At 40.2% G+C, this 13,853-nt stretch overlaps 1 protein-coding gene across 3 annotated transcripts in view; it reads left to right on the forward strand.

Moving 5' to 3' along the window:
* The window catches only part of msrb3 (methionine sulfoxide reductase B3), a 20,554-nt gene that overhangs the window by 3,652 nt on the left and 3,049 nt on the right, over positions 1–13,853 (forward strand). Inside the window, exons 1-4 of one of the 3 annotated variants that reach the window (XM_014014573.1) lie at positions 1,417–1,504; positions 6,517–6,642; positions 12,297–12,405; positions 13,057–13,134. In XM_014014573.1, the coding sequence (XP_013870027.1) occupies positions 6,567–6,642; positions 12,297–12,405; positions 13,057–13,134 (263 nt within the window). In that variant the 5' untranslated portion in view covers positions 1,417–1,504; positions 6,517–6,566. Of the gene's footprint in view, positions 1–1,401; positions 1,505–6,516; positions 6,643–12,296; positions 12,406–13,056; positions 13,135–13,853 lie in introns of those variants that run through there. The other 2 variants (XM_014014570.1, XM_014014571.1) reach the window with 2 other exon arrangements.

A 13,853-nucleotide genomic window follows, 5' to 3' on the forward strand; every position in this document is an offset into this window, starting at 1 on the left:
CCCCACCACCCACCCAAGTTTGAGAACTACTGCTTTAAGGAATGCATATCACCTGATACCTTTCATGACAGAGTTTTAGACTAAAATTATCTGACAATGATTGATGATGACTATTATCTTTAAAACCTTGGAAATAACTATTTTCAGTGCATGGTGGTATCTTGGTGGTCTTACAGGATCTTTTAGTGCTCAAAGGATGACTCTGCTTCAGATTTCTTTAACTTTTCTCAGTTTCTTAACTGACGGTTGAAACATTTAAGAAATTTAAACACAAGTTCATAAAAAACACGTCACCTAAAAATATTGAACAAATATTTAAACGTAGACTCAGCAGCCATATATACATACAGTATAAGGGCTGCAACAATACATGTAACCGTATCGAACCGTTCAATACAGAGCTTTAGGTTCAATATACACTTGTGTCGAACAATACCGATTTTTAAATTTTATTTTATCATATTTGTCTTCTGAAGACGCTCCGTGTTGAAGGATCAGTTTATCTGTGTTCGACTACTCCACCTAGGCTGCATTTTTGAGCACAGATCCACTGAGAAACTTGCTGTTTCAGCAACATTAAATTAAAAAACTGTACTTTTGAGGTTAAACAAATATTCATACTTAATTTAAATAGATTACAAGATAAAAAGAGCATGGAAATTTCTCTTTTTTTGGATTGAAAAAATATCGAACCGTGAGACTAAAGTGTCGAACCCAATCGTGGATTTTCTGTATTGTTGTACTCCTAATACATATGTATGTTTTTGCTTCTCTGATGCTCCCTTTATTTCTGAAAGRTCATGTCTGAGCAGGACGTGGCTGAGTTTATGAGCAGTCATGCTGCGTKCACACCAAACGCGTTTTGAGCGTCAGGTTTTACACGCACAGTCTGTGGTGGACGCGCGTCGAGCAGCGTCAGGAAGTGATGCGGCGCGTCTAGAGCATCGCGTTTTTGAGCATTGAAGGCTGAAGTTGGAAAATCTGAACTTTTTGCAGCTCGACGTGGCGCGTCCACCAATCAGAGAGACTGCACTGTGTGAGGTAGTGACACATTTTCTGACGGGATGGTTTCCTGAATGATGTCTACTAACCTGAGACAGACGAAAGTGTCTGTAGTCGATGTCCTGGCAGGAGATGTGGGCACTGATGCCTTGGTGAATTATCTGCTGAGCGCGATGTGCTCCTGCTCTCAGTAAATAAAGCAAAGTCACTTTCTTTACTTCATCCGCCATTAAACAGATCGACAGATCTGACCTCAAAGTCCACAAGTTAGTTGTTTTTTTTTTTTTGACGCTCAAATCGTTGTGTGTGGACGCAGCCCCAGAGGTAGTCAGGGTGTCTGTTTTGTGGAAGATGATTCAGTTCTGGACCGATAACTGTCTTTGTCTCATGTGTTTCTAGTGTTGCTGTTTCATGGCTGCCTTCCTTAGACACGGGTTCCTCCTGGCCCTGCATCGAAGCACCGTCTCAGTCCACCGTCCAGCACTGCTTGCAGCTTTTCTAGGTAGACTATTGTCCTAGTTTGTAGTGGTAATGTGTCTGCCTTACAAACTAGAATCGTACTAAAACAGTTTAACTAAAAACATYGCTAGTTTTGTTCGTTTTTACCTGTTTTGCTGGTGCTGAGAGTCGGATTGACATTTATCAAAGAAAGAGTTAATATTCTACACTCTCTATAGCAAAATCCTCCTTCAGTTTTATTATAATGTAAGAAAATACGTGTTCAAAGACTAAAGTCAATACGAAAACCACCACTGTTAAATAAACTGATTTGTAGAAGGAATAAAACCATACAAAACCAGAATTCTGGAGTGGGGTTTCCTGTCACTGGAGTTGACAGGAAACCACACTGCCTCCAAACCAGGAAGTTGATCCATTTATACATGTTCTTCAATGCCTGCGTTCGCCCCCTACTGACCTACGTCTGAATCACAGGCATTCAGACAAAAGTCTCATCTACTGTTATAACGGTTGATTATGTGTTGTTATATTATTCGGACATGTAACTATCAATCAAAACATAATAGATTAAACATTGTCAACATTATAAACAGAAAAACCTAAAAAAAATAGTGTTGTGTTTTTAACATCAGTACTAACCTGTAATAACTATAAATTTCTTCAATAAATTAGACAAATGTATGATAAAATGAGAAATTTCATGGATCACAAGCTGTTTTTCACAACTTAGTAATTAGAATCATTTAGACCAGGTTTGACAAGTGAAAGTATTTGAGATTTTGAACCAGAGCCAATCTAAGGCGACACAAATTCTAAAGAGTCTGTGAAATAGCCCTTTAAGTATCTGCTGGAAATCAGAAGTGAACTTCAGGACTTCCTGTGGGACTGTTTGTTTCTAGTTGTCTCTTGTGAGACAATGGGCCTCACGCAAGAACCGTTCGTACGCACAGTTTGTACGGTGCGCGAACTGCTCTTCTGAATGAGTGAAAACTGTGTAACACAGTTGTTTAGACTGAAATTATAAAAGTTTGACCAAAGAAAAACCAGAGCAGGACTACAGAGAGAGATAAATATGATTTAGATTTTTATTTCTGTGACTGTATGATCCACGGGACGTCATTAACAGCAGTCGTCATTTCATTCCTCGGCTTTAAAGCAGATCCTTTAATTCCACAGCTGACGCTGCTAAAAATGGAGAAAAAATAATTGTGGATCTCCGAGAGCAGGACTTCAATCTCCGAACTAGTAAAGTTTTTCTTTTTTACTTTGCAATATCACTTATGAATGGATACTTCCTGGTATGTGGGGCAGGAAACGTATAGCCTTAAATGGTGTTTTTGGGGTGGTAATTATGTAAATCACCTCTCCCCATGCACGAGCAGCTGATACGCATTCATCAGTTTACACAGCTCATTTACGCACTTTTCCTGAAGATAGAAGAGTTTGTTGAATCTGACGTGACATGTTCGTACGAACCCTTCGTACGAACAAAAGTAAGAGAACTTTAGGATAAGAATACGAACATGTTCTTGCATGAGGCCCATTGTTTCAGTACAGTGATGTTTCTGCTTCCCGTCTGTTCATCATGTGTTACTGAACATAGCTTAAATCAGATTCTTCTCTTTTAACACTCATAGGATCATTTTCACTCGGTTGTTTTGCTGTTTATTATTTTGGTAGTTTTTTCTTTACTCTCCTACTTCTGCATACTTTGTGCAGTTTTAACCAGGATTTTTCAGTGTAAGGGGCCATCAAGGGGCCACAAAATTTATAGAGGGGCCAAGTATTTGTTCAACATCCTTGCACACAAATCCATAGTTTTTGTAAGGTTTATACATTTAATCAGTCACACGTGTTCAAACACTTGTAAAAGCTTGCACAGTAAATTCTCCTTGTCAATTTTACATGATTTTTTTTTACTGTACATAAATAAAATACTCTCAAACACACAACATGTAAGAAAATGTACCCATCGTTGTCAGTAAAAAATACTTTTTTCTCCAATAAAACTGACTTTCCTATTTTACTCACTGGCGCCACTAGTGGTTAGAAGTGGAACTGCAGCCACCATCGTTGTTTTGGGGCAAGGGCTGTGTCCAAAACGACAGGCCGGGTCCTCCGGAGGACCCAGACTACCCTGTCGAGGTGGGCCGGGTCCTTGGTAGACCGGGAAGACCGGAAAAAATGAGGCTGTGAATTTGGATGGTCTAGCCTCCCCTCCACCCCAGCGTACGTCATGTCACCTAGCAACCATGACGACGCTAAACAGAAGCAAAAATAGATCAAAATTAGAGAAATATCAATACATTAGCATTATTAATATTACAAAATAATAAAATTTACTTAAAGGTAACATTTGAAGAACTAATTGACCCGCTGTAGGTGCATGTTTGTTTCGCATTTTTTATGATGAAAATAATATTTAAAAACACGTTTATCCAAATGATAAAAGTATTAGAATTGCAACAGCTAAAATTATTAAATTTTTATATCCCCATATTTTTATTTAAAACATATTTTCTCTCGCTTCGTCCACCATTACTAGCTTAAAAAAATCTCCGGTCGGGCCGCAATGCATTATGGGATATGCTGGGCCGGGAAGGATCCATCAGACCTGTCCTTCAAATCGGGGAAAAGGAAGGACGTATTTGTCGGCCGCATCGGAGGAGTCTTCAGTTTGGGACGTCCTTAGTCGCGGCGCTGTGACGTATGCAGCCGACGAATTCGGCCTTCGGAGGACCCGTCCTGCCATTTTGGACACAGCCAAGGACAGATGAGTGAAAGGACAGGGGCACTTCAGGGGGCCAATCAGATTTCAGATGGGGCCAATGCCCCTGTGGCCCCGCCCCTGGTTTTAACATTCATGTAGCAAAACATTCAGAAAACTGGGAACTAAGACTTTTGGTCCCTTTAATACTTTTATAATATTTAACTTTATATAGAAATATTCTCCATATATTTTCCCATAAGCTGCCCCAGCTAAATGACCAGAGCATCACTAAAATAACTCTGTAGTAACTAAAAGTCAACAACAACACAAGCTGTGAGCTCCAACAGATCACAACGTTACATACAGGATGTACTTATTTTCAAGGTTTGACCAAAACTCTGTCAGAAATGATGGCAGCTGATATGCATTCCTTCAAAGAATAATGGTCCTTTAATTTATTCACATCATGTGAAAAAATGACCTTAGTGGTTCAGCAGAAGACAACTGGACTTCTCCTGATTCTTGAAACAGTTTCTCCTCCCATCCAGAAGGCTGCACCGCAGGTGAACATGTTTCTGTCTGATTGACTTCAAAGCATAAAGTTCTAGTGATTTTTAAATCTGACTAAAGAAAGATAACGTTCTTTAACTTGTTGTTTTCTCCTTCAACTGATTAAGTCAAGTGTTTTCCTCATTTTTCTAGATGCCTTAACATCAGCCCTGTTAGAGTYTCCACAGGTGATTCACCAGTGATTCTCAGCATCTGAACAAAACACTTCCTGGGTCTGACGTGGGATTGTTTGAGTAAACGTCAACTGAATCCTCCATTCCATCCCTCCATTTTCCGTACACGCTTCTTCCTTTTCAGGGTTGCGTGGGTCACTGGTGCCCATATCCAGCAGTCACAGTGCTGAATCCTCAGTTGCAATTTTTTTATAATTTTCATATATAATTTTGCATTTTTTATTTTATTTTTACAACAAAATACAACTCTGTAAACTTGAAGCATTGTTGTGAAGACGAGCTGAAGTGGGAGTGTCAGAAATGGTAAGAGGTTCTTAAAGAGACAGGCTAACTTCAAGGTGTTTATTATTATGTAGGGGTTCAACAAACTCTTACAAAAACTTTATTAGAAAATATAACGAGTTCTCTTATTTTCAGTAGATATCTCTTCCYTGCAAAAAATGAATGGACAAAACACAATAAGATGGTCGTACTCAGTGACTCGTTTGATCTAACTATAAATGTGATKATTTATTTACAGAATCAAAACAAATCACTAATAWACAGCTTATTGTGAGATTAATTTCCTATAAAARGTTTAACAACAAACTTTTAGGTTTAGATGTTAGTAAAGCATTTGTTTGCAGCACTTTTTCTTAAGTTTTGGTTTTAAAAATGTGGATTTTAACCAGAAAGGGCAGACGTCTCTCAGTGGTTCCAGCCAGACCTCAGGTACGCTCAGTAACAAACAGCCATTATCTTGACCGGGGATAGTTTATATACAGCTTTTCTTTTAACATAAACCACAAAAAAGAACAGACTTACAAAAACACAAAACAAAACACACACCCCCAAAATCCCTCCTATCCCTCCCCACCTATACCGGATCTACTACGTAACATAAACCCATCTTGTATTCATACATAAGTCAAAACAATGCACAGTTTGTGATAAAGAACCAATATTTGACCTTTTACACAAAATGTTACATAGTAACTTGATTGTAGTATAGAAATAAACTATGTGAGTGGAAAGTACCTCCTCATTTAAAACCACTTGTAAACCTGGACCACCCAGCCCACCATGACAACTAAAGAAGCCTTTGATGAGAGGAGAAACCCTAAGAATGAAGAGAAGTGGGTCTGTTGAACCACTCAGGACTGGTTTGTCCTGGATCACTGAGAACCTACACCAATAAATCTCCAAACCTCCAACAATCTGTTGCCTCTTAAAGTCAGAGGAAAAGGACCAATCATAAACAATGACAACCAAAGGTTTAAATAAGGTAAACAAGTCAGTTTGTTCTTGGTTACTGTAAATGGACATGTTTATTGTGAGTGGGTTCAGTTTGTTAATCTGTTTCTAAAACTCATATTTTTTTTATTTTAAGTTGTAAGATTTGTCTCCTTGTGTGTTTTTACCTGTCTCGCTGGTTCCTCAAACATTCATTGTCTTTGATCTGTTTCCTCCTTTTGAACTTGTTATTTTTTTTAACAAACAGAGGGAAACTGAGCATTTGGTCTCTGTGGTGGAATCTCATTAGCCTGTACTTAACTGATCATTTTGTCTAACACTGTTCATCGTCTGACCCTGTTCTCCCCTCTATATTCTACCTTCATCCAGTCCAGTCCTTGGTTGTGGTCCTGCTGAGGGGTGTTTAGTCTCCAGCAGCCATGTCAGGCTTCAATCTGCTGCATCTAATAAGCAAGAGTCAGCCTGTATCTCTGAGGTCCTGCAGCCTTCCTTCAGGTTCACTCACTGCCAGCTGTGTGCTGTTTGCTCCGCCTCTAACCCATTAACCTGTCGCTGTTGTGGCGTGGCGTGGCCTTTCCTCTCCCCTCACAGTGCTCTGGTTTTTACTTTGATTATTTTCTTACATTTGTTTGGTTTTCCTCAGGAGCAGTAGTCAAACGTCTGTAAATTTAAATATTTAAATATCTAAACACCTCAAGTAGTGATTTATTTTTGGTACATCTTGGTTTGTAAAGTCTCATCTGACTGAAGCACAAGACTTCTAAAGTTGTGCTTCCAAGTTCTTCAGTAGAGGTTTTCTGCTTCAATCCTTCCAAACAAACTGTATCCTGTCATGACCTTTAACCTTTAGCCTGCCTGTAGAGCTAATTTCTCCGGACATTGTGTAATGAGTTTGGTGGGCAGCTGTTTTAAATGTTTTCCATTTGCTTAGAATAGAATAAAATAGAATAGAATAGACAATACACTCGACAAGAAAAGCGCACAGGATACACAACATTTCATACACTGTAGATATTAAAATATGCTAATTATTGGATAAAGTGGAACTGTACAATTCTTTATGCAATAAAAGGCTATGTGCAACAACAGAGTACGTTAGAGGTCCAGTCTAACACAGAGGGGTTAGTCATCCAGGACCAGGATTGGACAAGGAAAGCTGTGTATCTCTCCAATTGCTGAAGATTTCCAGAGCTGTTAGGATGTCCTGCATCAGGTGAGAGACGTCCAGGTGGGAACAGTTCTCCTGTCTCCTGGACTTGAAGTAGTTTGGAAATGACCTTTGACCCTTCCCAAACTGATGGGCAGCAGCAGATTCTTCTCTGTGGTCCTAGCTGATATCTCTGCCTTGGCGTGATGCTAACACGCCTGTGCCAGAGGTGATGATGTGTATCATGTGATACTCTCATTTAGGGATGTCCCGATCAGATACTCTGTATTGGTGGCAGATATGACCATTTTTTGAAAAATCGGGTAGAATCGGATTTAGTCATGTGATCAGGCTGATCCAGTTTTCGCGACAGTTTTCAGCATCATCATGCTTAAATACTTTAATACTACAAAACTTGTCACTTGGAAAGAAATAAAGCTATCAGATCAGTATCAGATCGGTATCTGAAAGATTAATCATTAAAAAATTGGATTGTATCGGGAGCCAAAAAATCTGGATCGGGTCATCCCTAATCTCATTAATTCTCAWAGCAGCAGCTGAAATACTCCAGCACTCTGATGTCTGTCATTAATTGTTTCCACATTGAAATTAATAAGTGTTATTATTCTCTGGAGAATGTATTTCAGCAGGTGAGTGACAGCTCCAGCTTCAAAACTACAAATACACTTTACATCAAAACGCCTAAACTTCAGTCTGTCATGAATGTAATGGGACAAAGTGTGCGTGTGTGTGCTTGTATTTGTTATCTTTTTAAGACTGTTTAAGTACCTACTGTTCCTTGTTGAGACKAGTAGTACTTATGGGGACCAAAGATTGGTTCTGAGGTGGGACACTGTTTTTGGTTTGGGGACTAGGTTTAGGATAAGGGTTGTATTGAGGTTAGGTTTAGTTATCAAACACGATGGTGTGATTAAAGCTCAGTGTCTTTTTGGAGAGAGCAATGGGCCCACTTACGAGGCCCCTGCTCACATGGGTTTTACCCATTCCCATTCTCCCCATCTAGCCTTGTGTTGGCTTTTCTGTTTGCTAAAGGTAGCCTGCAGGACCCGGGGCACCTGTTTTTTCTCATGTTTGTTTGTTTTTGTCTCTCTTGATTGGGTTGTTCTGAACTGTAATTTCCCTTTGGGGTCAATAAAGTATTTTGAATTGAATTCACCAATACCAATATGTTTAGGGTTAGATATGTACAGAGGTGGTTAGGTTTAGGGTAAAGGCTCAGGGTCAGGCTGTGGACTTGAAATTAAATGGAAGTAAAGTCCCCATGAGGATTGGTATCGGTCCCTCAGATGAAGGACACCAGGTCAGAGTTCTGAGCTTCTCTGGATCCYTAAAAGTTTCTCCAAGAATTCTTTTCCTTGGAGTGTTCAGAGCCAGGCATTGGCCCAAGTAGTGCAAAGAGGTCTGTAGTTCAATGATACKGGCATCACGTAGACCATTGTCATGGAGTCCCATCACCATTTTGTGGGGGTTGAGCAGGTTGTGCCCAGTTAGGACTTCAACCAGTGTGCTTCTAATGAGAGCTTTCCCAAACCTACGATTTGGGCCGTTTATCAGATCCRGTGCCTGTCTACAGTCCAAGAGCTCCCTTCTGTTGATTGAGTSTTGACGTATAATCCAGTTCTGTAGGGCAGTCCTACAGACTGTTGTTGAGGTGCTTKCAYCAGGCTCTGGTCCTTTGAAGTGAACCTGACTGCCAGCTTTTGCGAGGTAGTCAGCTCTCTCATTACCATTAATGCCATTATGTACCCATTTAACAGTAACYCTGTTATCTCTCCCCYGTTGGTTGACTGCTTTGGCACACTCCCAACCAGTAATGACATAAACTGTGGCCCTTGAAGAGCTCTAATAGCAGCTTCTCTATCTGTTAGGATGAATATTTCCTTCTTTGTACACTGAAGGTCTTTGAGAGARGCCACACACTGGTGGATTGCATATATCTCAAGCTTGAGAATTGGTATGTGTGCTCTCTCTCACTATGATTGTGCAAAATCAGCATCCCTGCACCTTATGACCCCTTTAGAAGGGATCCATCTGTAAAACAGTAGAAATGATTGGGAGACATGTCCGTCATAGAGAGTTTACTCCAGGCAGACCTGTCTTCAATCTTTGTCTTAAAACTTGGCTCAAATTGTATTTTTTGACAATTCAGTCTCCAGGTCCTGCAGTTACTAGCTGGTAAAAACCAGACCCTTGTCCTTCACTTTGCTTCGTACGAGGGTCTGGACTCTCGGCTATAGAGAAGCGATTCTTGCTGGAGGCATGGCCTTTGTTGAAGTTTAAAATGATGGGTGCCAGCTCCACTGTGAAGGAGGCTAAGCTAAGAAGCGAACTGGAAATCGTTGCACGTCGATGCGCATCACTTCTTACCACCCCAACTTCGACTTGAGCCCACCACACTAAAGCAGCATAGCATAGCATGGGGCGGACTATGGCTGTATAGATAATRGTGCAGCAGATTGTGTTTATGTGTGTGTGWGWYMWMTMTGTGWYAYYGYMGWYAAKWRTTMRYKKWRTRTSTSTCTGAATTTTTCCTCTGTCCAACWAAACCACATWTAAAGGGATCCCCGATTAGTTGTAACATTAGACTTAACTGTAAAATAAAGACTGTAAAAATACTGTAGGATGTTCAGTTTTTATAATTTTTAAACTAAAAGTTTAAAAATATATTACACAGACAGGGCCATTTTATTTACACACAAAGCATTCTGGGTAAATGATGACATCAACTAGGTCATCGGCACGAGGCTGCTAGCAAGCTGTATCCACCCTGAAGGTTAATCTTGGACAATATCTGATGATCGACTCTTTTAAATGAAACCAGAGAGCGTTGACAGAGAGGAGAAGGTAGAAATGACTCAGCCTGTAACTGAAAATATGGATGGAGGACAACAGAGCTGCTTCATGGAAGAAGAACCTCAGCTTAGCCTGTTAGCTTTAGCTTTAGTCCCAACGCTATCACCGTATAGATGTATTAGCTCAGKMCTACACATTCTCCTCTTGTCACTGAGGTCCTCCATCCATATTTTCAGTTACAGCCTGAGTCATTTCTACCTTCTCCTCTCTGTCAACGCTCTCTTTCATTTAAAAGAGTCGATCATCAGATATTGTCCAAGATTAACCTTCAGGGTGGATATAGCTCGCTAGCAGACTCGCACCGATGACCTAGTTGATGTCGTCATTTACCCAGAATGCTTTGCGTGTAAATAAAATGGCTCCGTCCGTGTTAAAATAGATTWWWAAAWWTTTACAAAACTAAACAMCRTACAGTATTTTTACAGTCTTTATTTTACAGTTAAAATAAATGTTTATCAAATAAAGTTTAATGTTACAACCAATCAGGGATCCCTTTTAAAACCTCACTGAAACTCATGGTTGTTGACAAGTTTTAGTTTATTTGGATGAAACATATTTTAGACATTTGTCTAAGCTGCTTGTTTGTTTACCGTCTTAAATTTTGTCCTCAGCCAGTTCTTTAAATGTTTGGTATTTATTGGAATTCTAAAAAGCTCCTGTACATACACCAGTAACTGTTGGTCTTGTTTTGTGGTGTGTGTGTGGTCAGAAGAGCTCAGGTCAGTAAAGTTGTTTATTTCGCTCAGTTCTACAACAAAACTTTGTTAGGTAATATTTTACTAATAACTGTGCAGGAAACGTCAGAAAATCATTTATATTCTTCCCTACATAATAATGGGTTATGATCAAATGCGCAGTACACAGTGTAAAATTCTGACTTGACTTTTTTCATTTCATTTTCATTAAAATCTTTATGAAACAAATTTGGTTRTAGTAAACCGTGTGTAACATCACTCCTGAACAATGTGCAGGTTCAACATGTAAATAATAAATGTTTGACAGCAGGTTCAACTGTTTGAATTCAGCTTCAGTTCAGTTTGCACTGTCCAGCTAACCTACAGCCCACCTGATGCCTGGCTTTTCTGCACTGTTGCATGCACCGAGTGGCTTTGTCACTGTGTGGTCACTGAACAGGACTCCTGCACATCTGTAAACTCCAGCTGTTTTCTGTCAGCACATCACTGGAATTAAAATGACTACATTTATTATTAAAGCGTGTAGATATGTGTGCAAGCTGTAAACCTTTCTAACCTTATTGCTTTATTATGATGCAACATTGTGTTTAGAATGGAATTGCTAATTTGACGCATACTTTCTATCAAACATAWGCCCCGCCCCCAGCCTGCAACTTCCTTTAGATCCCCCTCACACTGGGTGATGACTCTACTGTGATTTTTAAAAGAATCAGTCAGAACATGGGTGGTCTTTGCAGGGTCTTGGTAAACTTGTCGGTACGTGACAGGACGTCAGCAGCTCCGACGTTTCGAATCGCAAATACACTCAAGTCTGTGGAACTTTATTATTATTTTATTGTCATTAACAATTCAGAGTTACCTGAGATGCACCTTTTATGATGGGTTTTACATTATCGATGAGGTTAGCTTTGTTATGCATACCTGATAACTTAATGTGATGCTAACGTGACAACAGATGACACAACACACTGAGCTCATTTTCCCTCTGGATCTGGAACTGAAAAGAACCTGTGGTCTAGTTCTGTTCTGATAGACGATACAAGTCATGGAGGGGATAGAAAGACCATCATTCAGTGTGAAAGGGGGGTCTTTCCTTCTGGATCTGTTTCCAATGATCAGCACCACYTGCAGGACAGCCATGGAAAGCCAGCGCTGCCAAATCTACGTGACATTACGCGTCCATTTGACGCATTGTTTACGCGTCCATGTCACGTAGATTTGGCAGCGCTGGCTTTCCATAGACACCAGGTGTCCTTGTCTCTTGTCCAAATGGGTCAGATTAGCAATGTTGCAGCATGAGTAAAGCTTCTGATTAGACTTTTGGATTTTGCATCAGGGTGAGGTGGAACAACAGAGTTTGGTTAGAAATAACCGAGCTGCTTCTTTCACCTTGTGTCAGAACGTGTGTAACTTTCTTTAGTTGTGTTCCCCAGGAGCACGCAGGACTAAGAAGTCGTGGCCTGTGAGTTTCTCTCAGGAGGAGCTGAAGAAACGCCTCAGTCCTCAGCAGTACCACGTTACCCAGGAGAGAGGAACTGAGAGGTCGGACCAACTTTTCCCACTTTCAGCTATGCTTTTCTGGTTTTTTATCAAACATTTGTTACCGGTTGGTGGTAAATACAGATGCTTCYTTTAGGAAATTCAGTCTGCTTCTCACTGAAAGCCAGAGTTTTCGCCACTTTTTTTGTCTTGAGCTTAAATTTCAGTCCTTCATGACACATCCTGAGATTACACAACGTTATTCCACCCGCTTCGGATGTTATCATCCATTAAAGGGATGTTATTTGCCGTTATCAATCCCATAGAATGGCTTCAGACTGTCAGCTGGTTAATATGAGGCATAAAGCCACTAAGATTAATTTAAGAGAAAATGACATGGGTTACGATAAAGTAGACRGGACTCTGGCAGTAGCAGATTGTTGCATTCCAACGTAAATGGCACGGGTAACCCAATAAGGGTCACTGTCGGAACAGTCTGAAGCCATTCTATGGGACTGATAACKGCTAATAACGTCCATTTAATGGACTGATAACATCCGAACCGGCTGGTTATTCCCTGCTTTGACTAAAATTTGTTTCTCATCATAAAATAGTTATGATATGAAAACATATTCATCTCTTCAAGGAAAGCACCATGTTCCATTATTGTTTTAGTTTCAGCAGAATATTTTACTAACACAACATTTCCCACAGTGCCTTTACAGGAGAGTTTACGTTCCACAAACATGAGGGAACCTATAACTGTGTGGTCTGTGGGGCCCAGCTGTTCAGGTGAGGAGCCGTGTCATGTGTGTGTGTGTTTGTGTGTACATGTTTTTGCTACCTGGTGGGTAAGATTTATGGCCATTTTCCTGGTACACAGCCTGGTGGGGACCCACTGTTACTAATGGGGACAAAAGCCCGGTACCCGTTGGCAGATATACCATTTGTGGGTTAGGGGTTGGGTTTAGGACCAAGGTGTGAATTGAGTTTAGGCTAATTTTAGGGTCCTGTGAGGTTAATTTTAGGGTAAATGTCAGGGTTAGGCTGTAGAAATCACTGATYGTACAATAATAATAATAATAATTGGACTATTTGGCCAGTTTTTCCAAAACACAGTACTGTAGATATATAACGGCGAACGTTATGAATTGTTTGATCGGCTCCTTACAACAAATGTCAGGAACCGATTTATGGACAGTAAATAGWCGTTTGTAGTTTGTTTTTATCCTCCTTTACCACAGAGACAATCACTTGTGTAGATCCTGATCCCTTTAAAGAGCCATTCATCCCATCTCTACATACAGACATTTAGCCTACCCTCTATGCTAATGTAGCCGATGCTACAGTGAAAACACAAGGTCACATGACCAGAGCTTACTCTAGTTGTTTTATATAACTCTATGGTCTAATCCAGTGTTTCCCAAAGTTGGGGTCGGGACCCAAAGTGGGGTCCCGAAACATCAAGGTGGGGTCCTGAAAAGATTTTCTGAATTAATTACATTTTTGCC

Source organism: Austrofundulus limnaeus, unplaced genomic scaffold (genome assembly GCF_001266775.1).
Source record: "Austrofundulus limnaeus strain Quisiro unplaced genomic scaffold, Austrofundulus_limnaeus-1.0 Scaffold116, whole genome shotgun sequence".
Classification (NCBI taxonomy): domain Eukaryota; kingdom Metazoa; phylum Chordata; class Actinopteri; order Cyprinodontiformes; family Rivulidae; genus Austrofundulus; species Austrofundulus limnaeus.